General features: G+C 42.1%; 1 protein-coding gene and 1 long non-coding RNA gene across 3 annotated transcripts in view; one reads left to right on the top strand and one right to left on the bottom strand.

Moving 5' to 3' along the window:
- LOC116151773 (uncharacterized) overlaps positions 1-27,382 on the bottom strand; it is a 174,693-nt gene that overhangs the window by 121,690 nt on the left and 25,621 nt on the right. The window lies entirely within an intron of this gene.
- Positions 1,929-4,144, top strand: TMEM215 (transmembrane protein 215). 2 transcript variants are annotated; one of them, XM_010975814.3, is made up of 2 exons: positions 1,929-2,331; positions 2,574-4,144. In XM_010975814.3, the coding sequence occupies exon 2, from the start codon at positions 2,631-2,633 to the stop codon at positions 3,336-3,338; it is 708 nt and encodes a 235-aa protein (XP_010974116.1). In that variant the 5' UTR covers positions 1,929-2,331; positions 2,574-2,630; the 3' UTR covers positions 3,339-4,144. The 2 variants fall into 2 exon arrangements, with proteins under 2 accessions (XP_010974116.1, XP_064346932.1); XM_064490862.1 differs by lacking the exon at positions 1,929-2,331 and adding an exon at positions 2,418-2,481.

The following is a 27,382-nucleotide window of genomic DNA, read 5'->3' as shown; positions in this document are numbered from 1 at the left end:
TGCTGGTTGCTTCTCCAATATTCATTCTCCTCTTTTTCCTCACTAACAAAACTCTGATTTTTTTTTTTCAGAGCAGCAATAAATCTGGTCCAAAAATCCAGAAAACAAAATCTTGATTTCCTGGGCTCCTTTGCCCCTAGAGGAGGCCCCTAGACATCCTTCTGGCCAATTAGATATAAGCAGATGTCTCTCTCCTCAGTGAGGCTGCCAGGAAAACAATGATTTTCCTGATCCAAATGGGCAAACAGTTGGCATCTCACTTTTGCTCTTTGCCTTTCCCCCTTGCTTCCTTCCTTCCAAAATAGTGATTCTAAGTCCAGAGGTACCACCACTATCTAATGAGTACAAGAGACACACACGATGGATACTGGAGTGGAAAACTGAGTCTGATTCCTTAAATATTCCTTAAATATCCTTCCGATTCACTTTCTTCTAACCACCCCTAATGCCCTGCATTGCTCAGGCCCATGTCATGTCTTGCCTGGCTTGCTGAGCTGTCTTCCTACAGGTCTCCCTGCTTCCACACTTGCCCCCTGCAACCTGTCCTCTAGCCTGCTGTCACCGTCTCTCAAACATGGAATACTTTTGTGCTGATCCCTGCTAAAACGACTTCCTCGGTTCTTCACTGCTTAGTGGATAAAGTCAAAGGTCCCTAGCCCCACAGACAGGCTCTTCATGATTTGGCTCATCCCTTACATTGATTATCACATACTGTGCACGTATATACAGTTCAACCATTTTGCGAAAAAGGACTACATCCCAAGCATTGAACTGGTAGCTTTACGTTTATTTAGTTCTCATAATGTTTGTTCCCTCGCATATTTGACAGTAACATTTTCATTTAACAGATGGGTCAACTGATTCTCAGAGAGGTTAAGTCACTTGTCCAGGAACACGCGGCTAATTTAAGTGGGGAAGGCCTAGATGTCAAAATTCTTTCCACCATGGCAGGGCCTGAGCGTGAAAGAAGGCACTTTTCCCTCCCTCTCCCCTCTCCTTACCCGCCATCCTGTTCCTCCTCATTATTCCCCAACTACTCTAAATGGGCAGCCTTGTTGAAGAACCCGAGCCAAAGCCATTCGCGCCCCTGTGGCCAGAGGAATCCAGCCCCCTGCTGCGGTGGGGAGGAGACAGGTTCTCCACACCAGCGTCAGCAAAAGAGGAAGAATCGCTCAAAGCCGGAGCTGCATCGCGGACTGGTGGGCCCCTCCTCCTCGCCAGCTGGGTGTTGGAGGCGAAGTGCGGGGATGGGGTACCCGCGACTGGAGAGCCTTTCTCCTTTGACCCAGCCGGCATGACTGGCACCACGGCCGTGTCGGAGTGGGATCCGGGCTCCGAGGCCACCCTCTCCAAGGTCTACAGCTGTTAAGACCAGAGGGAAGGTCTCTGGTGACTCCCCCAAGGCTCGTGCAAGACCCGGCACCCACTTCTGACCACTAACTCAGCCTGGGCGCTGGTCCCGTGCGCTCCGGCAACGCAGTCTGTTCCGCTGCTACAGCGCTTTTGCGCGCGGCTACAGCCCGGAGCCCGGACCCAGACCATAGCTCGGACCCAGAGCCGGGACCCAGAGCAGCCGCGGGCGGCGGGACCCCGGAAAGCCTCGACGTTCTGAGGCGGGCGATCGAGGAACCTCCTGGGAACTGCTATAGGTCAGATCGGGTCACCCAGATCTGTAACTGGAGAAGGATCCGGGTCACCGAGGGACATCTCCAGCTGGCCCCTCTGTCCCTCGGACAGCGGACGCGGAGCCCCAGACTGCCCCGTGGGCAAATCGGCCAGAGTTCAGGGCTCTGGCCCGCGGGAACCTCGCACCCCGGACCCTCCCTGGGAAGAAGCGGGTCCAGTTGCCCTGCTCAGCTTTCCCGGGCAGCGGCGGGACCAACTCCGGCTGCTCCAAGCACCGCGACTGGACCCTGGACAGCCTCTTCTGCCCAGGTGGCCTCTCCCCGGGGTCTAATCCCCTCGCGCCCCCGCGCGTCCTTCTTTGTTTCTGAGCTTGCTCTGAAAGTGATGTAACAAGGCCAGGCTCGCGCGCCGCTTTCCCTCTTTCCCAGACTAAGTCCTTCCTCCCTCCAGCACCCGGCGCTCTGCGCGCAGAGCTGGGCGCTGGGCTGCGCCGCTGCTCGGCTCCCACAGCCCTGGAGACCGACGGGCACTGTTGGGAAAGACAGGCTCCCACGTCCCACCTTCTGGCTGCAAAGTCAGTGGGAAGAGCCAGGCTTCCCTTCCAGAAACAAGGGAGAGAGCCGAGGGGACAGCTGCTGTGGAGGTTTCTAAGGAGACTCAGACTGGTTTCTTTCCCTGCTCCCGGGAGACGGCAGGAAACCTCAGGTACCTGGGTGACCCCAGTCGGTGGATGTCTATATGAGAGAGAGACGGCGTTGCAATAGTGAGAGGCAGATAGACAAAGACAGCAACAGAAACAGAGGGAGAAACAGACAAGAGACCAAGATTGTCAGACAAGTAGAGTGTCAGAGACAAGTAAGAGAGGCAGTTGGTGGGTGGGAAATTGACTTGGGTGTTTTGTTTTGTTTTGTTTTGTTCTTAACGCACTGTGGTTTCACCTCTGACAGAAGGGAAGACCATTGCTCTCTGGTCAGCAGGCAGCCCCAACCTGGATGGAGTGAAAGATGCGGCCTGATGACATTAACCCGAGGACTGGGCTGGTCGTGGCCCTGGTCAGTGTCTTCCTGGTCTTTGGCTTCATGTTCACCGTCTCTGGGATGAAAGGAGAGACTCTGGGAAACATCCCCCTGCTGGCCATAGGGCCCGCCATCTGCTTACCAGGCATTGCAGCCATCGCCCTGGCCAGGAAGACCGAGGGGTGCACCAAGTGGCCCGAGAACGAGCTGCTGTGGGTCCGCAAGTTGCCCTGCTTCCGGAAAGCCAAGGACAGGGAGGTGGTGGAACTGCTGCGGACCCCTTCAGACCTGGAGTCGGGCCAGGGGAGCTCAGATGAGCTGGCTAAGAAGGCGGGCCTCAGGGGGAAGCCTCCCCTCCAAGGGCAGGGCGAGGTGCCTATGGCCAGCTCCATCACCACCCCCACACGCACAGAGGAAGGAGAATGCCAGAGCCCGGTCCAGAGCGGGCATCGGGAGGAGACATCCAGGTACCTGGATGGCTACTGTCCCTCGGGCAGTTCCCTCACCTACAGTGCCTTGGACGTCAAGTGCTCAGCCTGGGACAAGTCTGAGCGCCCTGAGCCTGAGGACAGCATCTTCTTCGTGCCCCAGGACAGTATCATCGTTTGCTCCTACAAGCAGAACAGCCCCTATGACAGATACTGTTGTTACATCAATCAGAGCCAAGGCAGGTGGGACCACGAGACGATAGTCTAAGCTTTGCATACAAGAGCTGCTGTGTTGATAGAAATACGACTACACTCAGCTTCCAATGGAAGGAAACTGCCCTGCTCCAACAGCCTTCACACTGTTAGAAATTGATCTGGTATGTGATGGGTGTGCAAACCTCCGGTGCCTGAGAGCCATGTAAATAGGCATGTCAGGGACACATTTTAGGGAAGGGTGATGGGGATTAAGGACACTGGAAGAGGCAGTGGGTAGGAAAGGAAGCAGTTCCAATTGCTTTTTAACAATTTAAACCACGTTGGATGTTTTGTAAAACGACCCGAAAAGTACTGTCAGTCCCTGCTGAAAGCAAGATAAATCCAGAGTGGGCTGCAGATACCAGGCATGAAATGATATATGGACTATTCATAGGGAAACTGAGCTGTTTTCAGTCTGAAGAAATTGAAAGAAAAAAACAATTCAATGCTTCATTATATGAAATGATTTTTGTCTGGTGAAAGCTTTTCACACTGATTATTTGCTGAAAGAAAAAAATATTAAGACAATAGCTATGTCCCTCCTAAGGTGTGGTGGTTACTGGAGAAAGGGGAGTTAAAGACAGCTGAATTATGTAATTGAGTTTTACGATATTAAGATCAGGGATTTTTAAATAAAGTAACATAAGTGTGACCAGTTGTGTGAATAACTAACATTTTTAGATGGCTATGTTACTTCTTAAACTCTTCATTTAAATTGACTTACCGGGTCTTTATCTGAAGTGCTTTTTGTTTGTTTGTTTGTTTGTTTGTTAGCATTTACTATCATTCATGTATAATTTCTTCATCAGGTGCAATACAACTTGATATAATATTTTCATAGATTAGAATTTGTTTTCATCAAGTCAAAATGGATTTTATATATGTATACAAGTATCTTTAACATTTCTGGGAGATGTAATTATTATTCTAATATGCCTTTTAAAATCTGAAGACTATGACATCAATACTATTTGTCTTAAACTTTATGTAGAATTTACATGAAATGCAATGGTTAAGTTTCTGGAAATGTCATTGTTTGTACATTTGTTCAACACTCCCCAAAACTGTAAATGCCAATGAAACAGGAGTTAATCCAGTAGATTTAACTAAAGCCCAGTTTTATTAAGTTTACCTGATCAGTGAATATTACATGACAAAGTTCTGTTTTATTTAATTTTTTGCTGCTAAGGAAAAAAATAATCACAATGGGATCCTAGAATGTGTTTCCTATTTTATTTGCTCAACTGGCAATCAACCAAAATTCCATTTGATCCCTGCTGGAGAGAAATACTGAATTATATATAGAAATGGTAGTATATTTCATCCTGAAAATCAGGATAACTTTGCATCCTTCAAAGATTGATGATTTATTTTTAATGATCATATAGTTTCAGCCACTTTCTCCCAAAAGGAGAAATGAGGACAAAAATGTTGGGCATACCTTTTTTTGTGTATTTCAGGTCCAATTCTGCAATTCTTTAAGTGTAGCAATTATTCTGTCGTAAGAATTATGCCCTTAAAAATCGCAATTTTCCAATCAAATTTAACATCAAAAGTATATATTTTTTTAGTAGGGCTTAAATGTTGGGAAGTGAGACGTGTGATCCTAGGAAAACTTTATCTTCTTGTACCTCAGCCCCTGAAATGGGAGAAGTTGGACTGACTTACACTAGATTATTTCCATCATTCATTCCCAGTTTGAATATTCTATGGTATTCTATCAAAGGCACTTTATATATTACCAGAAAATGAGTTATAGCAAAATGCATGTCAAAGTTATGCAATTCATGATAACAATTATGCAACGTGATTGAATTCTTGTTGCTATTCTAAAGAATTTTATAAATATACAAGAGCAGGTTTGTTTTATTCCCAAATAGTATTTATTCAACAAAATACGCTTGTGGGAATAAAATGAAAACGTTAAGGGTAAAATATTTTTAAGGAAAAAAATTGCAATATTGGTACAGTCTCCAAATGGTCAAACACATATCCTTTTGCACTAAATGTAATTTACTTCGGTTTTGGAATGGAGGGAAAATAGTTTCCTAAAATCACAATACCTATTAATAATTCTAATGCATTTTGAAAGATGGAAATCATGTTTCTACGAGGGTGAAAATTATTGGCTAACTCTTAGGAATAAAAACTTTCTTTAATTTGTTTGCCATTTTTGGACATCTTTAGAGGTGAGGAGATAGCAAGACATCAGAGAGAGATGTTCAAGACAGACTCAGCAAATCCTACATAGGGTCTGAAAAGAGATGCTTGTAGTGTCAGGTATGGTTTGGGTTTGGAAAAGTTACTTTCTGATTTCTTCAGCTCAGACTCCTTGATGCCACATACACACACACACTCACACACACACGCACACGCACACATGCACACACACACACTCCACTGTCCAAATCCAAAGTCAACTACTAGTTTAGAGATATAAAGTATCTTATCGCATTTTCAAGTACTACTGAAGATACTTGAAGTATCTCAGTGTGTATTTGGGGGAATTTTCTGCAGTGCTAAAATAATGGTGTGCAAGTGTGGAGCTGGGAGGATTAACTTTGACCAAAAAGAATAAAATGTTGTGACTGTGTGTGTGAATTTTTCTTAACATCTTATATTAAGCAACCCATCCCCTAACGTGAAGCCAGGTAGCCTAGTGCCCCACATGTACACTTGTTAAGTGCTATTCAGGGTAAAACTGTTATTCTTCTGAACAGAGGTGGAAGAGAAGACAAAGGGGTCTGAGCCCTTTAGAGGAAAGCAGAGCAGTTCATTCCAACAACAGTGCTAGCAAATGATTAACATCAACATGACCAACATGAGGGTTGCTTCTGGTATCCTTTAAGAGCTTTCAGACAGATAGAAATTTAAGTTGGTATAGGTTATTTTTTTATTGGCTGTTAATCCAAATAGTCATTTCAACTTGATTTTAAATAGGCATTTTATTTGTGAAATCCTCTCTACTGAGTTTCTCTTGCTCTATATTCCTATTTATATTACACACGGCTTCTTTTTCCAAATTGTTTCTTGATTCCAAAGTGTGAATTCAGCCAAGATACCCAAGCTGGAGCATATTTAGACAACTGTTTCAAGATTTAGTTTCCACTGCAATCATGGCAAACAAAATCCAGACACAGTTAAGTTCAGGCTGTCTTCCAAACCCTGCTAATCAGCTCCTTTGAGAATGTTTTCAATAGTTGGGATCTTAATATCCATGGAGCTGGCAAATGTAGAGAAGGAAGATTCATTCTTTTAAATGCTTTTCCCTTTTGTAACATGCAACCTCTACTTATTAGTGAATATCTCCCCACCCTGCACCTACAACATCATTTATTTGGTGAATTTGCTGCTTTACTATTATATAGCATTAAATAAAATGTTTTCGAAAATCCATGGTCCTACTATCCTAACAGAACTACTGTATTTTCATTTTAGTATATTATCTTCCAGGCCTCCGCTACACGTGAACGTACCTTACACATTACAATCTGCTCGTTTTCTTTTCTCTTTTATTTCCTAAGTATGTTTTCACGTGTCTATGCAGTGTTCCTAATTATCACTTAACAATTGTGTAATATGCCATTTTAACGAGGTACCATAATTTATCATACCATTCCTTACTGCTAGCCAAATATTGAGTGTTATGGATGGTTTTGTTTTCTTTCCTATTGTTGATAACACAGCTACATTATTTGTCATTTGCCCATAGAGGTGAAAATTTCCAATTGAAAAGCTGTCTCCCTATGAAGGAGAGTGAGGGAGCAGAAATGTGTAAATGGATCAAATGCTCAAATTATTGGTTTTCTCTTCACTCAGATAGATGCAAGACAAAGGGTAAGAAACAAAATAATACTTCTTCAGAAAGGTCCCCCATCAGGACCGGAGCCAGTATTTTTAAGAGTGAGATGAAATAGAGCCAGTATTTTTAAGAGTAAGATGAGAGATTTCCCCAGTTAAGATACTACTAGTGTGTAATTCAAAATCAAATTACAGTGGTGTCAATCTTCAAGAGCGTAATGTTGACCAAGCAGAATGAAAAACAGACATAGACGTAATTACTCTGTAAAATTTCAAAAGCATTTTCTTAAAGTATCTCACCATATATTTTATAATATATTTAATATGTACGTATATTGTTACCTATTAGTGACTTACAAATGGACTGGATTTTCAGGAATTCAAGAGACTCTATCCATGAGTTTTCTATGTTTAAGTTCCTCACTGGAAAAATTAAACTGCAGATGGAGATGTGGATAAATGCTTGGTTCAACCAAATATCTCAATAAAGGATTCAATTCCATTTAGCTTCTTGTCCAGATAACATAAAAATCATGTAAACACCACTGAGCCAGAGATCATGTCTTTGATTTCTTACTGCCTACAGCATCCTCACTGCATAGACACCACCCTCATCACCCCCACACACAAAGTTTATGTAAAATGCTGTTCAGATACTCATACAGATAGCTGGGCACTGATATTAGATCTCCACAGTCACTGGCAAGTTATTCTCGGGCCTGACCCTTGTTAGAAATCTTTTTTCCCTTTATTCCTCCTCCTGACCCCACATAAGACCCTGCAGACTTGGTATCCTCAATGACAGAACGAGGCGTGGTATGCTTTATCCATGATAAGGCACAGAGTTACAGAAGGACATAGAGCAATCGAAACATCTCTTGTGCTGCTTTTTTGACAAATCTATCCCTAGGAAGTTAAATATAACAAATATTTCACAATTAATCACCATCTTATTCTTCATGGTAATGAACTATTGAATGTGAGACAGCTCTTCAGTCTGAGACAAGAATATATTTGTTTAGAAGAATTACACTTTTGACAATTACCGGACTGTAATTCAACATGAAAAGCACGGACAGTTACCTCCTATATAAGTCATGAGAGCACGAGACCAACTCACAAAGCCCAGCTGTCCCCGCGCTCTTCCTCCCACCTCCCTTCCCCTACAGCAGCTTCTTGGCTGTTCCCTGATTCTGCCCTGCGACTGGATCCGCCCCAACTATTTTCTCTGCCTCTAATGCCCACCCTGTCTTTGCCCCTCTGCTGCTTAATGCCCTAACATCCTTCAAGGGACAGCTGCCACATCGTCCACAATCTCCCAGATTTTCCCACTCAGAACTAATACTTCTGTTGTTCTCTGGTCTGACAACACTTCCACCACTATCACTGCACATATTAGTTGAGTGTGTGTCTATTTCTCCAACTACAGTGTGAGCTTCTGGAGAGCAGGAGCCACATTTTATACGTCTTTCCACTCTACTCTCCCTCCAGCACATACACATGCTCTGCCTTGCTCAGTGAAGACTCTCGGTAGCTCCATTTGTGTCACTCTCAGAGCCTACGTCCCCTTTCTGGCAGGAAAAAACAACAACTCTACCTTGTTGATTTGAATCAGATCAAACTGAATACAGTCAGCAACAATGTGGGTTAAAATCGGCTTCCATGGGTTGGGACCCTAACTTTTATTCAGCATATTGTTTCTTTGGGGAAACCACATCTTACATAACAAGGAGAAGAAAGAGATAAACCTTTCCAGAACAGTTTCCCCTCCCTCCACGATGGACCTGACTCCCACTGCCTGCCTCCCTCCGTGAGTCAGAGGCCGTACTGTACATGTGACAAGAACTGGGGTTCTAGCTGCATTTGATAACTGAGCTTTTGAATTCCTGACCAGAAAGAAGGTGAATCAATGTACTCCGGTTAATCCTGTAAGTAGGTCAACAAAATACAATCCCAGCTTTGACTATTGTCCCTCTATTATGCTTCCATCCAATAGTTCTTAACGGGACTGTCAAGGCCATTTGGGCATTCTCTCGGGCCAGTCTGACGGTGCCGAGGTGTGGACCCTCATCCCCACCTCTCCTGAAGTTTCCATTCTCCATTAAGACTGCGAGATGCTCAGAGTCTGTGGTTTGTGGTTTAGAGAAGGCCCAGTTTGTTCTGGAACCAGATGATGACATTGTTCAGCAATTCCCCTGAGCAGTATTTGAGGCTAGTCTTAACAACTTCTGACCTACATAATTTGCCATGTGAATTTCCCAAATTATCTGACTGGCTAAAAGTGGGATTTAACTTGAGACATACTTTTTCTTGACCATGTGAATATCATGTTGCTGTTCTAACACCAGCAAGAGAACCTCCTTTGAATATGGGGGGTGGGGTGCATAGCAAAGGGAGAGCATGTCTGCACAGACTGTCAGCAGAGGGAGATGGGCCAACAACCCCTGACTAAGCCCATCACTGCTGTGGCATCCACCGCCTTGACACCACCACGTCTCATCTCTAACAGCAGCAAATGCTAGAAAATGTACTAGAGGATACACCAAACAGAAATGTTTTAAAAACATAAAGAGTAAAAGGAAATGCTAGAGAATTCTGATACATTTTTAAATGGCTAAGAAAAGAAATATGCACACTTAATTTAAGAGTGTATTCTAATAAGGGCAAAATTTAGCTCAAAGTATCCTGCTGGGCAGAGTTAAAAGGAATATAAAATAGTGTCCAATAAATAAGATCAAACTGGTTAAAAAGTTACCCAATAGTAGACTAAAAAGTATAAGAAAAACTAGGAAGTTAAAGGATAAAGTGATAAATGATAAAGCATAAAGTGAATACTATTAGCAAAAGTATTAGAAATGTAAATATAGTAAAATTAAATAATTTTAAATTTGTAAGTCAAGCCAATATGTCCCACTGAAAGAAGAGTGGGGTTTCAGATGACAGCAGTTACACCAAGGCTAGGACTAAGAGCCCAGCAACATGTGCTCAGGTGAGGCAAGGACAGGCAAGGAACAGGGCTGGGCTCACTCCTCCTCCCAGGCAGGATTCCCCCAAAACAGGAGGCAAAAATACAGAGCCCAGAACTGCCACTCCCCCAAAGCCTGAGGCCCCTCCAAAACTCAACGCTCACTCTCCTAGCACTAGAATAGAGGCCAGCGGCAAGCATGTTTAGGGGCAATGGACAATAAGGAAGAGTCACTGATATGCTCTTGCTAGCCTCGCCTGGTCCCTGTCCTCCTCACCTCCCCTTTCCACAAGCCAGCCCAGCCCAGCGTCCATTCCTTCACTCAACAAGCCCTGGTTAAGGGGTGGGTATGAGTCAGGCTCTGTGCTCGCTCTGGGACGCAGCAGTGGACAGGCCAAGCTCCTGTCGTCATGGCACTCACTGCCTAGCTGGGAGGCTGGTGAGTAAAAATGATGGTGTCAAGGACTGAGACAAGTATGTTACAGCAGCACTTGGCTGGAGCATCTAATCCTCACCTTGGTAGGAGAGGAGAGTAAGCAAGAAAGGTGTCTAAAAGGATCCTACACCCAATTCCAATGTGTGTGTGGTTGAGGGGGGTGGTCCTCCACACATACGAGCAAGTCTCCAACACCAGCTGGGTGTCCTACAATTCAATGCAATTCTGACACTATCTACCCAGAGATAGCATTAGATTCCATAGGTGAAGGGCTCAGTCCTACAAGAATGCCCCCATCTTCACTTTAGATGCCAGTCACAAGCCCAGGTTGTCACTTGTCCTTCTGACCAACTGACTGCAGACTGGAGTTTCCAATGACCTCCTACCTCCTTGAATCCAATTAATTTGCTAGAGAGGCTCACAGACCTCAGAGGAACATTTCACTTAGTAAATTACTGGTTTTTTATAAAAGGATATAACTCAGAACAGCCAGATAGAAGACTTGCATAGGGCAAGGTATGGGGAAAGGGTGTGGGGCTTCCATGATCTGTCAGAGAGTGCCACTCTCCCGGAATCTCCACATGTTCATGACCTGGAAGCTCTCCAGACCCTGTCCTTTGGTTTTTTATGGAGGCTTCATCACTTAGGCATGATTAATTAAATTATTGGCCACTGGTGACTAAACCCAATCTCCAGTCGCTCTCCCCTCCCTGGAGGTCAGGAGGTGGGACTGAAATTTCCAACTCTCTAATCACATGATTTGTTCCCCTGGCAACCAGCCCCCATCCTTAGATGACCTAGGGACCTTCCGAAAGTCACCTCATTAACATAACAAAAAGCCATTATAGTGCTGTTGCTTAGGACTTTCCAAGGGTTTTAGGAGCTCTATGCCAGAAATAGGATGAAGACCAAATACGTTTCTTATTATAAATCACAGTATCACTGTCACAGAGGGAAAATGTCTGACATGAGACTTGAAGAAAGAATAGGAGGTAGCTGACTAAAGAAAAGGGGGAAAGAGTGCTCCCAGCCAAAAGCAAAAAAAAAAAAAAGAAAGAAAGAAACAAACAGTACATATGAAGATCAAGAGGGGACAAAGAGAATGACACATGTTTATTTTGAGAAATGCAAAAGATCATCAGGAGATGACATCTGGAGAAGGGGCCAGGTAGGGAGGGCTCTGTCCTCACCTACATTAAGGCTTTGCTGGCCCCAGAAACCCCGTGCTGGACTGTCAGTGATGGAAGAAAGCCCATCTCTAAGAAAATCCCATAAGAAGCCCTGGCCAGCCTGCTTGTCTCCAGCACAACATAAGGAAGGAAGATTAAACTCATCTTGACCAGAGCTTGCAGATTTAACTGAATTCTACTCTAAGAAGCATTAATTCAATTGGTGTAGCCACTATGGAGGACAGTATGGAGGTTTCTTAAAAAACTAAAAATAGACTTACCATGTGATCCAGCAATCCCACTTCTGGGCACATACCCAGAGAAAAATAAAATTCAGAAAGACACATGCACCCCAGTGTTCACAGCAGAACTATTTACAATAGCCAAGACATGGAAACAACCCAAATGTCCATCAATAGATGGCTGGATAAAGATGATGTGGTACCTATATACAATGGAACACTACTCAGCCATAAAAAAGAATAAAATAATCCCATTTGCAGCAACATGGATGGACCTGAAGATCATCATTCTAACTGAAGTGGGCCAGAAAAAGAAAGAAAAATGACATATGATATCACTTATATGTGGGATCAAAATAAATAAATTAAATAAGGACACAAATGAACTATTTATTATTTATAACTTAGATAATTGATTTCTTGAATATGTGTAAGCACAATTTGACTGTCCTTTATGACTGGATTATCACATTCTGTTGATTCTTATTTTGTGGTTGGCTATATATTCTTTTGATAACTGTAAGTTTAAAAAGCTTAAGCTTTAATCTGTTCTTAGAAACAATGATCAGTACACATATGTAAACTAAAAAAATGTGCAGTATATTGTATATATGTATTTACATGCAATATAATGTATATGTGCAGTCAAACTAATAATTCTACCTAATAAAGCTGAAAAAGGGTGGGGGAGAAGATAATCTGAAAGAAAAAGAAGAATTAATTCAACAAGCAACTGTTTGGTTTTGTTGTGATTCAGGGGTGAGGTTCCTTTCCACTTAGGGATAAATAACTAATCAGACTAAGCAGTCCCTCTTTCCAAACTGTTGTCTTGCTGTTGCATGGACTAAAATAACTTGCAGCCCTTAAATGAAAATATCTGATATAAACCAGCTTCTAAAACCACCATCTCTCTGATACTTATTAATACACACAGATTGATAGATAGGAAAATGTTCTTGCACCATGGGGAAGTCAACAATTATGACATTAACCAGATTTATATCTCTGAGCTCAACATTTTCTGTGCCTGAAAATGTCTCTAATTTCTCCCTTACGTTAGCTACCTGGAACTCAGGTCCCTTTTACCTCCCGGCACAGACACATCTATCATACTCAAAGAGCGCCCCACTGAATGTTGGTCCCCTGAGAAGTGAATATGTTACATAATAAAAGGTTTCAGCAGTCAGATAAGTTTCAGAATTGCTGGGTTAAACCAAGATAAACAGGTAATTTTTACTGCCTGTATCCCCAACACTCAGAGTGGGACCTAGTCCAGAGTGGGCACTAAATCTGTATTTACTGAATAAGGGAACGTGGGATTCCACAGAGCCACTGACTCATGTGGTCTGTAACATGCAGGAAGGAGACTGAGTGTGCCTTCCCGTGGGCTTCCCTTGGGACTAGCATTCAATGAAACGTACTTTGTGAAATCTCGCCCCAATCCCTAAATCTAGAAGCACCGATCATGAAGCCAAATTTCCAGAAATCAGAAAGAATAAAGGGTCAAAGGAAAGAGGGGAAAGTACCTAACCCCCAGAATTACCCTCATTCTCTTGGCCCTTGCTATTCACCCATGAGCAGACTCCTGACAAACCAGCCTGCCCTCAGCAGGGAGAATTTGGGTGAACGAATCAAAAATGGATCTGCCAGACATATTTTACCTCCAACTGTTAACTTCCCAGCTCCCCAGGTTTGCCCAACAAGCGTTGTCTTCAGCTCAGAAGTTGAACTGATCCTAGATGCCAAAAACTGGTGAGAAGTTTTTATAAGAGTTCTAAGAAGTTTTATGATGCAGAAATAATGTGTTATTTCAGCAACCTATGGGAAACTGTAATCCCTGCCTTCTCTAGTCCCACTCCGGAAGACCTTGAACCAGCATTTGCAGCATCAACCAAGACCTGAGCAAATATCACCAAGGTCAGCCAGTGGGTCTCACACTCTAGCACACATCAGAATCACCAGCTTGTTAAAGGGCAGATTGCTGAGACCCACGCCGAGAGTTTCCAGTTTGGTGGAATTTACACTTCTGAGAAATTCTCAGGTGATGCTAATGACGCTAGTCCCTGGTTGCTTCCTCATCATCACATGTGCTTTCAATTGGTTTTAAAGCCACAAGCCTGGTGTTAACTCATGGGTCCAGCTATGGCTATGTAGTAGAATTTGGATCTAACACCTGGTGCACAATAGCCACTCAGAAAATAATTTGATTATGTTAATGAATAATTATCTAATCCCTAAGACTGGGGTTCTACTTTGGGCAAGTGTAGACCCGCCTTCCCTGAGGCACCTGGAGCCCAGTCCTTTACCCCAGCTGGCTCTGCTGGGCCCATGACCTCCTTCCTGCCTATCTCCAGACCTTTCAGGGACCATATGCCCAAAAGCCAGACATTCTGACTAACAACAGTAGACGTGAGGGCACCAAAGTGGGATAGGCCCTTTTTGCACCCTGAGATTTAGACTTCTGGCCTGCCTGATAGAAGCCAACTCCACCATGGTTCAGTTTGTCCCAACCATTTATTGATACCTCTCCCTGCCAGACCACTCATCTCCCAGCAAGCTCTGGCTGAAGCGTCACAGTTATGATGGATTCACAGGGCAGGTATCTGAACCTGGTTCCAAAAACAACTTTGAAATAGAGATTTAAACTAGAGATCATGGCAGCTTTCCCAACCAGCCAGAATAAGGAATGGTTAACTTTACTATTTTCTTCTGTACTATTTTAATCATGCTCTGAGTACACAGACCCCAGTGGTTAATTTCATTCTTCCCTCTCTGTGACTTTGTAAACTGTGTGGAAGAGATAATTGTACTATGGCCCTGGGAGTGCAATATATTTAGGCTTTGATGGATGATGGGGGAAGTAAATTCTAAGAATAAAGATTTTTCTAAGAAATCCAGAAAGGGGAATTAAAATCTTATTTATCAATATCCCAACACTGTAATATTCTCCACAATCCTACATTATTGAGGAAGTCCAGGTAACTGTCTGTGTGTAGACACCTGATAGAAGAACGACCCATCTGTGCTCAACCACAGCCTTCCTTCTCCTTTTCTGTTGCAGCTTCTATCGCTGTTTCCCTTGGAAACCAAAGGATTGCAATTTACTGCAAAAACATCTCTCTCCCTCCTCACTCAACAGTCCCAAGGATTAGCAGCCTGTTTTCTCATTCACTGAAAACATCTGATGTTGGAGGAAGGCATGCATATGGGGGCCAATATAAAATTATCATCACACTGGGTCAGACACATCATGCATTCCGTCTAGTGTTCTTTCTTGGATGGTTTCATTTTTTCCTCTTCATTTTAAATGATACATCACCAGTTTCTCTCCTGTGTTGTAATGATTTGTGCACACGAATCTTCTCTACTAGAACTTAGGCTATTTAAAGTCTAGGAAAGACGTGGGCTTCTGCTTGGCATTTCATACAGACCCCTAGAAAAGCCCTTTGCTTGATAAACATGAGCTTAATTATGTAATTATCAATTAATATGATTTTAACCCAGTGCTGAAAGTTTTAGCAGCCATCAGTGATTCTTGCCTGAATCGATTATTACTTTAATGTTGCTAAATATTCACTTTTCTTTTCTCATTCTACTTTTATCAGTTAGAATTCTACCTTGAGAAAGAACTTTTCCTTCTCCTCCATTTATTTGTCCACTTATTTATTTATAAATGAGTATGAGCTCATTGGTTTTTATTTTATGCAATGAGTTACAATCTGTTACTATCAGTTTTTAATGATCATATTGCCCCAGATTTAGCCCAGGGGAACTTCTTCAAGCTTTTTCCTGTGTCCCTTTGACATGTCTCCAATTTGCTTTAAACATTACTCTCTGTCACAAGATGTTTGCATAAGATCCTTAATAATTATAAAAAGAAAACAGTAACTTTACAATAGATCAGCCTGGTAAACAACACCGTAACCGAGTGATCAAAGTTCCTATCACCAGTAATGGTGCCTCCTGTTATTGTACAGTAAGGACACATCACTGATGGTATTTCTGCCAAAAAATGAATAGCTGCAATCCAATCATGAGGATCAGATTAGAAAAATCCAAATTGGGGGAAATTCTACAAAATAACTGGCCTGTACTCTTCAAAAATGTCAAAATGATAAAAGACTAAGAAATTGTCTTGATTAAAGAAGACTAGAGATATGAATAAAATGCAATGCATGATTTTGGATAGGATACTGAACCAGAGAAGGAAAAAAACTGCTATTAGATATTCCTGGACTAATCAGCAAAATTTTAATAAAGTTTGGAGATTAGATAGCAGTATTATATCAATGTTATTTTCCTGATTTTGACAACTGTACTATATGATTATATAAAAGAATGTCTTTATTCTTAGAAATTTAGACACTTAAGTACTTAGAGGGAAATGAACATGACACCTTACTCTCAAAAGATTCAGAAGAATAAGGCACAAATGGTAAGCTGGTTGAAGGGTATATAGGAAACTGGGTGAAAAGCACATGGGCCTTTTTTGTGCTGCTCTTACAACTTTTCTGTGTGTTTAACATTATTTCAAAACAAAGAGTTACAAAAACTCTTGGATAAAAGTCAATACTACCATTTGTTTATTTTTATACATTTATACTCCACTACATTCTAAAAAGGATTAAAGGCAATTTATAACCCTATCTATTCAACAAGATTTTTCCAATTAACTGTCTTCAGCTGAGTTCTCCTAGAAGCAGACACTGAGCCAAGAATTTGAATACAAGTAGTTTATTGGGACATGATCCTAAAAAGCATCTTGCATTGCAAGAAATTTAAAAGAACTTCTTCAGAGAGAAGGAAAATGATCAGCATCTTGGCTGAGAACTTAGATCTATGTAAAGGAACTTGGATCTGCATTATAAAATAAAGAACATTAGAGCAGGAATAAGTGAAGATAAAAATTTTAATTTTTCTTACTCTTAATTGATCTAACAAATAGAAATGTTTGAAATAATAATAAAAACTATTCATCAATTAAAGCTTATGTATAAGCGAAATGAATGACAATTATACAAAGGACAGGAAAGAGGAACTAGGAATATTTTGTTATAAGGCATTTGCACTGCTGGTAGTGGTATAGTGTTATTTGAAAGTGGACTTGGATAAGTTGCAAATGTATATTACAAACTCCAGGGCAACCACTTAAAATTTTTTTAAAAAAATATTATCAGTATGCTATTGAGAGAAAGGAGAAAAAAAAAACAGAATCATAAAATGCTCAATTAAAACCACAAATGACAGAAAAAGAGTTGAAAACAAAATTAGGGGAAAGGAACAAATAGAAAACAGTAACAAATGTGGTAGATATTAATCTAAATGTATCAATAACCACTTTAAACAATGACCTAAATACACCAGTTAAAAAACAGAGATTATCAAAAGGATCAAAAAACAAGACCCAACTATATGTTTTCTATAAAAAATTTATATCAAATATAAAGTAGATTAAAAGTAAAGGGGTGGAGAAACATGTATCATGCTTACATTAATAAAAAGAAAGCTGGGGTAGCTATATTTATTTCAGACAGAGGAGACTTGGAAACGAAGAAAATTATCAGAGTTAAAGAGGATGCTGTGGACTGAACTGTGTCCCCCCAAAATTCATATTTTTGAAGCCCTAACATGGCTGTATTTGGAGATGGGGCATATAAGGAGATAATTAAGTTAAATGAGGCCATAAGGGTGGGACTTTGATAGGATTAGTGTCCTTCTTAAAATTGATGCTAAAGAAGTTCTTTCTCTTTTCCAAGTATGCTCAAAGAAGAGGGTATGTGAGCTCCGAGAGAGATGACAGCCACCTACAATCCAGGGAGAGAAGCATTCACCAGAAACTGACCATGCAGGCTTCAGAACTGTGAGAAAATAAACATCTGCCATTTAAGCCAGCAAGTCTTATTCTGGTATTCTGTTACGGCAGCCCATGCTAACTAAGATAGAGGGGTATTACATAGTAATAAAGGGGTCAGTTCTCCAAGAAGAATAACAATCCTTAGTGTGGATCCACCTAACAACATTATGTCAAAATACAGGAGTCCAAAACTAACAGAACTGCAAGGAGAAACAAATAAACCCACTACTATAGTTGGAGACTTCAGTACCCCTGTATCAGAAATGGACAGAGCCAGTGGGCATAAAATCAGTGAGGACATACCTGAACTCAACAACATCATCTACCAACTGGACATCATTGACGTCTATAGACCACTTCATCCAATAATAGCAGAATACACATTCATCTCAAGCTCACATAGAACATACATACATCAAGATATACCACATTCTGGACCATAAAACACACCTTAACAAATTTAAAAGAACAGAAATCATATAATGTAGGCTCTCAAACCACAATGGAATTAAACTAGGAGTCAATGAGTAGATAGCCAGAAAATCCCAAAATACATGGAGATGAAACAATACATTTCTAAATAACACATGAGCCAAAGAAGAAATCTCAAGAGAAGTTTTAAAATATTTGGAACTAAGAGAAAATAAAAGCACAACTTACCAAAATTTGTGGGATGCAGTGAAAGCAGTGCTTTGAGGGAAATGTACAGAATTCAATGTGTATACTGGAAAAGAAGATCTAAAATCAGTAATCGAAACTTATACCTTTGTAACTAGAAATGGAACAGCAAATTAAATACCAAATAGGCAGAAGAAAAGAAATGATAAAAATTAGAGCAGAAATCAATGGATTTAAAAACAAGAAATCAATAAAGAAAATGAAACCTGGGGAAAGGATATAGCTTAAGTGGTAGAGTACATGCTTAGCATGCACAAGGTCCTAGATTCAATCCCCAGTACCTCCTCCAAAAAGTAAATGAATAAGTAAACCTAATTACCCCCCCCCCAAAATAAATAAAATAAAATGAAACCGAAAGCTGGTTCTTTGAAAAGATCAATAAAACAAATAAGACTTTGGTCAGACTAAGGGAAAAATAGAGAGAACACAAATTACTAATATCAGAAATGAAAGAGGGGATATCACTACAGATCCCACGGACATTAAAAGGATAATAAAGGAATGCTATGAACAACTGTATCCTTACAGATTGGAAAACCTAAATGAAATGGACCAATTCGTCGACAGACACAATTTGCCAAAACTCACACAAGAAGAAACAGACAAGAAGAATAGGCCTTTATCTATTGAAGAAATTGAATCAATAAGTAATAAGCTTCCAAAACAGAAAGCACCAGGCCCAGATTCAGTCACTAATAAATTCTTTCAAACATTTAAAGAAAGAATTGTATCAATTCTCTACAACCTCTTTCAGTAGATAGAAGCAGAGGAAATACTACCTAAATCATTCTGTGAGGCAAAATTACCCTAATAGCAATACCAAAGATCTAAAAAGAAAACCGTAGACCAATATCTCTCATGAACATAGATGCAAAATACTCAACAAAATATTAACACATTTTATCTGACAATGTATAAAAAGAGTTACATATCACAACGAAGTGGGATTTATCCTAGGTATACACAGCTAGTTCAGCATTCAAAATTAATTAACATAATCCATCACATCGACAAGCTAAAGAAGAAAAATCAGATGATCATCTCAATGGGTGCAGAAAAGGGGTCTGAAAAATGCAACGATCATTCATGATAAACACTGGAAGCAAACAGGAATGGGGAATTGCCCTAATTTGATAAAGAACATTTACGAAAACCTACAGCTAACATCATACAGTTAACACGTCACCATCACTAAAGCTGAGAGACTAGCTTTCCTGCTAAGATCAGGAACAAGGCAAGACTGTCCCCTTTACCACTCCTTTTCAACACTGTACTGGAAGTCCTAGCTAATGCAATAAGATAAAGAAAGTAAGCAAAAGGCACACTGGGAAGGAAGAAATCAAACTCTTTGTTCACAGATGACGTGGTTTTCTATGTAAAAAATCCAAAAGAATCAACCGAAAAAACTCCTGGAACTAATAAGCAATTCTACCAAGATCTCATGATAAAAAGTTAATCTATAAAAGTCACTTTCCCATATACCAGCAATGAACAGATAGAATTTGAAATTAAAAATATAATATCATTTGCATTAGCACCCAAACAACGAAATTCTAAGGTATAACTCTAACAAGATATGTACAAGATCTATATGAAGAAAACTATAAAACTTTGATGAAGAAAATCAAAGAACTGAATAAACGGAGAGATACTCCCTGTACAAGGATAAGAAGACTCAATGATGTCAAGATGTCAGTTCTTCCCAACTTAATCTACAGATTCGATGCCATCCAAATCAAAAAACCAGCAAATTATTTTGTGGACACTGACAAACTGACTCTAAAGTTTACATGGAGAAGCAAAAGACCGAGAATAGCCAACTCAGCACTGAAGGAGAAGAACAAAATTGGAGGACTGACACTACCTGACTTCAAGACTTACTATAATTCTACAATAATCAAGATAGCGTACTATTGGTGAAAGAATAGACAAACAGATCAATGGAACAGAACAGAGAGCCCAGAAATAGACTCTGAGATGAGTTGCCATTCACAAATTACATAGTTCAAGATTCTTAGTATATACGTATTCACTACAAAAACCATCTTTTTGAAAGACCACAAGCCACTGGACCAACATCAAGATGATTAAGACACAATCCCCGCTCTCCACACGCCTTCAATCTAAGTAAAGAACACAAGGGTAAAGGGTAAGTACACAGACCACCATCTGGTGAGGTGACTGAAAGGGAGCTTTCCTGAGACGTGACCATGACGGTGATGTTGGGTTTCAAAGAAGGGAGAGGTTTCATCAGGCTTCATGGAGGAGCGAAGGTTTGGGAACGTCAACCCACGGAGCTGGGGAGAGCATAGTGAGTGCAGGGAAGAGCAAAAGGCAAGGGTGTGAATCCCAGCAAGCAAAGGAGGTGTTCTGGAAACAACGAGCCACTCAGTTCCCTGGGAAGCACAAGGAACAAGCAGTGGGAAAGGAAGGTGGAGAGGAATGTGGGGCCCACCTCAGAGAAGCAGGTACTGTGGCGTTAAAGGATAGGCACTCGCAGCGCCACGCTGCGTGGGCTCACATCCCCATTCTGCCTCTTGCTAGATTTGCCACCATATGTATAACTTTTCTGTACCTCAGTTTCTTCATCTGTAAAATGGGGACAATAACAGTGCCTGCCTCAGAGGGTTATGAGAATGAAGTGGATTAATGTGTGTAAAGTACTTAGAACAATGCAGCAAATGCAGCATGCGTGACAAGTGCCAACATTACGACCACAGAGGGTCTGAGAAGCCAGAATGAAGTGTCCGCACTCAATTTGGACAAAGAGCCAGGGAAGCTTTTCTAAGCTGGGAGCCAGTAAAATTAGGCCTGGATTTTAAAAGGGTAAGTCTGGCAAGCTGTAAGGGATGGAATGAGATGCGGGTGGAGGTGAGGAGGGGGGTGGGAAGTGAACACAGTGCAAGTAAAGGGCTCCAGGCTGTGAAGGAGGGACTGAGCTCTCTCTCTGAAGATAACGTGGGTGGTTCCGAGGGGACCCTGAGCATGTGGGTGGCTGTTTTCCCTCAGAGTCTGCCTCCTCATTCAAACCACCTGATTAAAATGTGGAGGAAATTGAAAAGGATTTAATACCTGTGGCAAGAAGATTCTACCAGTCTGAACCAAAGGATGGAAAGCAATTCTTGATACAATAACTGGAAAACTGACCTCTAAAATCTCCCAGTGTTCCTTCGGTGGCCTGAACTACGACTGAAAGGAAATTAACAGTCTTGTTTCAAAGGACACACAGTTCTTCATGAGAAGAGACATCTTCCTCTTTGGAAGGTGTGAGGATTGCTAAAAACCCCCTTCTATGGGCTTCCCCGGGTTCTCACTGTATGTTACTTCCAGGAGATAAAATAATTTCAATTCCTATTTAAATGCAGAAGATCACCTTTTCCACCCAAATGTAGTATCTTGACAAGATAACTTACTCAGTTAACAATAAACCCGTCGCTACTGAAGCCCCACAGGACAGCTGGGTTTGCCTGGGAACTTGGAGGAGGAGCTGATCTAGAGCTCTGGGTGACCCAGGGGCCATGAGTGCAGGCCACGGGAAAGCACATGGTGGGGAGCAGGTGGGGGCAGAGGCCACATTAAGGAAGGAAGCAGATGTAAAAAGGGGAGCAAGGGGCTTAGAGAAAACATTTGCCAATCTCAAAGTCTTGTTGGGAACCAGCCCTGACATGTTTAATGAAGCCTACATCTGCCACTCGAACCGTGAACCTGCATCCTCACTGCTGCTTGACGGAGTGCGCTCTACTTCTGGATGCACGGACACCCCTGCCGGGGGCCTCTCCTCGCTCATCTTCCCTAGGAAAAAGGAAAAAGAGAGAGAAAGAGCGAGAGCAAGAGTGTGAGATCAACAGTGAAGGAGAGACCCACCGACCACATTACAGTTTAATCCTCTGTGATTTCAGGTGGTCTGAAGGGAGTAGACGTCTTCCTTCCCACTGGCCCAAGATGCTGCTAAAATTTCAGAACCTCTAGGCTCCTCTATGTTCATGGGAAGACTGTGACAGGCCACATAAAGAGTCAAAAACCAAATGTTGAACAAAGGAAATACTTTAAGCTGAGTTATAAGGAGGTTCATTGCTAACAACTCCAGGAATTGAATTAAAAGAGTTTCTCTCCGGTCTTTGAATGGGGACAGCAGTGCCACAGGCCTCTTTGAGAATACAGAACACTTCTTACCTTCTGGCCAATAGGTGACCATTCCCCCTTTCCCCTGGGGAGGAAAGGCAGAAGCATTTAATTAGGGAAGAGATAGCCAACTCAGCCAGAAAGGGAATCATCCAGTGATCGACTGGCCAACTCATTGGACGTGACAGAGCACATCCTCAGCCTGCTCAGGAAACCCTGGGGTCCCCGGGGGCCAACATCCCCAAGGGGTCTCCAGGGGCCGACATCCCCAAAAGACTGATCTTTAATTGGCTCCCCCACATTGCTGAGAGCTCGCCCGACATTCAGGGCAGAGATGACTGCTTCACGGGCACCACGACACACAGGCTGACTAATGAGTCTTGGTCACCCGCGCACACTCACTGACGCTGCCATAACTAACGAATCCCACGTGTGCTACCAACTGCTACTTGGCCCTTCTGGCAGAGCTAAAAGGGGATGATGACCCAGTAAGTCTGAGGACTGGCATCTTCTTTTTAGGGCAGTTCCTAAGCGGGCAGTATCCCCACGTGAAATATTAGTGCCCTGCCATCAACTGTGGATCAATAACACCCTCCTAGCTCAGGGGTCAGAGCCTCAGCCTCTCATTTACACGGACACTGGCCTTCAGAAGCTTTCACTCTAGATTCGCTTTGATACACTTTGCAAAAGAAACATCATCTACCTGTATTTGCTGATGCAATACAACTAAACTCATCGCAAAACGAATTTCAGAGTTAAGCCACGGGAGTGAGTTGCGTTTTCTTGGGTTTTTCTATGTGGGTTACCATGGTACTCCCTCTGAACATATTTCATATTTTAAATACACAAAAATACTTCAGAAAGTATTTGGACAATGTCTGTAGGGAACCGCCCACAAATAAGGCACATGCATCTCACATTATTTCATAGCTGGTTAAACTGACTTCAAGAAGAACTTGTTTATTTAGTGTCTTACTAAGCCACACAATTGTTACTCCTGTGACTTTCCATCTGGGGGAGCTGGAGCAGAGTGAAGTGTTTCAGGTCACACCTGAGCTTTCAGCAGAGGAAGCATCGGGCTCTGGAGGAAGAAGAGACAGCAGTGCCCCTTTCCCAGGCCCATCTCCCCTACAGACAGAGTAGGATTGGAGAGCTGAAAACCTCTCTCACCTTAAGTGAGTTCAGCCTTCTGCCCCAGATGAAACCAGCTCTAAGCTAATTTTCATTACTTTAATACAATTAATCCCATTGCCTTGTTCTAGGAAGAATTGATCGTCTTTAAAATAAAACACTCAGAAGGGGAGTATTCTGGGAGTACCTCAGTAGAATCAGTTCACGAATAGACTTCTATTATAGGAAGAGTCCCAGGCAGTGGGAGAGGACAGAGTCCAGTGACTAGAAGATAAAAAGATGCTGAAATTAGGGGGAAAGATCTGGAAAGGCGATGGGAAAAATCAGACGTACTTTGCCAGTTTCACAATTTTGCCAAGGATTGCTGGCCCTAATTTAACCTCAGAGAAGGAGTGTCTCAAGAAAGGTCTGATCTGTTCATAATGATTCAGGGATTCAGAAAACATCTATTGTATGAGCCAAAAGAAACATATGCAGGTCTTAAACAGATACATAATTCAAAAACCCAAATGGACTAATATCTTGATCAAAAGTCAAAGAATTTCCAAGTTTGCTTGGGAGTTTCCCCCGCATAGCAGGGACAGCACACGCAATGCTGCAAATTCTAACCAGTGAGTTTACTGGGAGCAGCGCCCACAGGACAACAACGGCAGGTTTCCTTTAGCGCTTCTCTCACATGTACGCCTCCACCGATACAGCTAGCCGACAGCTACCTTGACTTGTCAGTTCCCACAACACACCAGTACGCAGTCTCCAATTTGCTCCAGGAGCTGGTATGTGCCTGAACAAACACCAACTCTAAAATATGACCGAAGGAATCCAACTCCAAGAATCTCATCCAGTGAAGAGGTACCTCCGAGCACATCCTGGCAAATATCCTGAAGTGCTTCACATAATATCCTATACCCAAGTAGCTTTCCCCGCAATAGTTGGCTGGGGCCACTGACCTGGGAAAAAGTTGCACATTCTAGAGAAAAGCAGCTATCTACTCTTTTGGGGCAGTTCTCCAGGAATGTCGGCCCTCTTCTTACACACCCTTCCCTCCAGCAGCCAGCTTTTGACTACCTGAGGTAAGAGTGGTCAGAGCAAAGATAAAGAATAAAAATAAACCCCCATGAAGACCCTGTGCTCTCACCAAACCATTCCTTACATCCAAAATGATAGGAATCTACCTCGCTGGGTGCATCTCACGTCATGATTTGTCATAATCTGTACTATTAACATTTTTCTTTAAATGCACTCAATTTAATTTTTCTTAGTGAAGGATAGCAAGGCTTATAAAAGCATCCTCATATCAAAATGAGTTCCCTTTTTTCTTGACCCAATCAGAAAGGAGCAAGAGAACTGAAAAGTAAATCGCTTTCTCATAACGTGATTTAACAATATTTAAATCTTTATCCTTTGACTGCCTAAAATCACCTAGTAGTATGGCCCCACACTTGGCGGTGAAGAGCTCTAGGGAAAGCCCAAATGCTCTCCTCCACGCCTCTACACACACACACACAACCTTCCCACCAAGGAGGAGCTCTCATCCATCCTCAAGGGCCCCAGACTGGGCCACAGCAATCAGCAGAGGTTAGAACTCAGATGGTTAAGCCAGAGGGGTTAAGTCTAGATGTGAAGTGGCCCCTTTTCTAAATCTCTTCCCGATCACTTCTGCTCACTCCCTTCTCTCAAACCCTAGTGGGTGGTCAGATAGACCAAAGGCTGCCTCCCACTTAACACGGCCCCCACATTCACTCTTGACCCTCATAAACAAAAAGACAGGGGGTACCTAGAGGAGGCATGGAGAGGACAGCTGATGCCAACCTGTTCCAGGCCTTACAAAAAGGGATTCTGTTCTCCCTAGGAGTCTTTTTGGATCTTCTCTTACTTACAGCCTTAAGATCCTGGACTGGGGGAAAAGGGGCCAAGGAGGCCTCACCATGCCTTCGCCTCATCTAAGCCTTGAGCTATGGGGCAAAGGAGCCCTCCTGGCTCAGAAATGGTTCTGCTCAGCAGGCAGGATCTGATGTCATTGTTTTGCTCCAACACAGTCAACCTTAAACCCTGATAACAAGTGACAACACTGAGTGACCCCAACTTACGCTTATATTAACCTTCCTACCTGATTAAATTTCATTAAGTTGGAAGAGGAGCAAAATTTGGATAATGCCAACCAGAATAATTGGTCCCTGAATAACTGTGTTAATTGTACAACCCAATCACAAATGAACAAATATAAAGAAAAGTGAATTACTTTCTGTAAAGCAGATAACAAACTTGAAAGAGCTCTTATCATTTATTTTTATATTGAAATTCTCATTTGAAGTCCCATCATGACTTTCCATCATATTAATAATTATTACCATTTGTTGACAATTATTATGTGGCAGGTATCGTGCTAAGGTTTTAATAGCATCCCTGGGAGGTAAATAGACCCACCCCCATTTTATAGATTAGGTAATTTAGGCTAAAAAGGTTAAATGCATGCCTAAAAGGACACAGCTTATAACTACAAAGCCAGGAGCCAATGCTTTAAGCACATCAATAATGTCGCTCTAAGCCCTAAACTTCACCAGCCCCAGCAGGCCTCCCCCACCTCCATCATAAAGATAAGTCATCAAAAGCAGAAAATGGGTGAGCTTACAGTCTGTATAGAGCAGAGAACACATTATCCTAAAAGGAAGGCCTAATTTTGAGCTTTTACCAACCCAGTAGAGGATCAGAGAAAAGGTTTTTAGTAGAATCCTCATCTTTTGCTACTTAGTGTCTCTTAGTTTTAGTTGAAGAGCCTCCATTAATAAAGGAAAGTGGTTTGGAAAAGGGCATAGGCCCTGAGTATAATTTTTTTTTTCAAAAAAGAAACTGAAATAACCTGAGTGGTAAAGCATCATAACACTCCAACTAGAAACTCTCCAGTTGGTATTTGGCTTTTGACCAAGTAGGCCTTAATCTTCCCCCCACCTTGACTACAGGCCCCTGACCTCCGTTTTCTTAGAGCATTTACTTTAGAAAACTTACAACTAAACTCTTTCTCTATACCTTTGAGATGTAAATCTTTTCCCAGCCTCTAGGTCCATTTACAACCCAGGAAAGTCTTTCTCAAGGACCTGGGAGTCATCCCTTTGAAATGTAATCATCTAGAAAGATAATGCCCCTATCTGTGAGTCTTTGTGAGAGGGTAGGAGCCTAACTTCCTTAAGTACCAATGAGCAAACACTGCCCAATTTCACTGACCAACCTCCCTGCAATATCCTTAGACTCTTTCACTCGCTCATCTCAGCGCTTAAAACGCTTCCTGTTTTGTTTCAGTAGCGTTGAATTCAATCTCTCTCCCCTATTGCAATAGTCTTGAATAGTCTTCCTTGCCTGTACAACTTTGGTGCAATTTTCTCTGACATTTTGTATTAACTGTAACCTGTACCAACCCACCCTTTCTCCATTGGCAATGACTGTGCTTCTAGTGGTGCAGGAACTGCAGATTCTCTTACAAGATGAGGAGGTAGAAATGAGTGCTTGGAGGTTACAGGTACTGAGCATGGCTGACCCATGTCTTCTACTCTCCTGTGACCAGCTACTAGGGAGACTGTAGTGAAATCATCCCAACATAGGCAAAAAGCACCATATTCAGCATTGCTCAGACATCCACCTCATCCACACCCCCATCACCAGGACTA

The sequence above is a fragment of the Camelus dromedarius genome, chromosome 10 (genome assembly GCF_036321535.1).
Source record: "Camelus dromedarius isolate mCamDro1 chromosome 10, mCamDro1.pat, whole genome shotgun sequence".
NCBI classification, from domain to species: domain Eukaryota; kingdom Metazoa; phylum Chordata; class Mammalia; order Artiodactyla; family Camelidae; genus Camelus; species Camelus dromedarius.
The sequence above is the reverse complement of the archived record's forward strand: the minus strand, read 5'-3'. Positions and strand labels throughout refer to the sequence as shown.

What these genes read in the sequence shown, in the direction of transcription:
- TMEM215 (XM_010975814.3), top strand. Translation starts at nt 2,631, where the DNA reads ATGCGGCCTGATGACATTAACCCGAGGACTGGGCTGGTCGTGGCCCTG.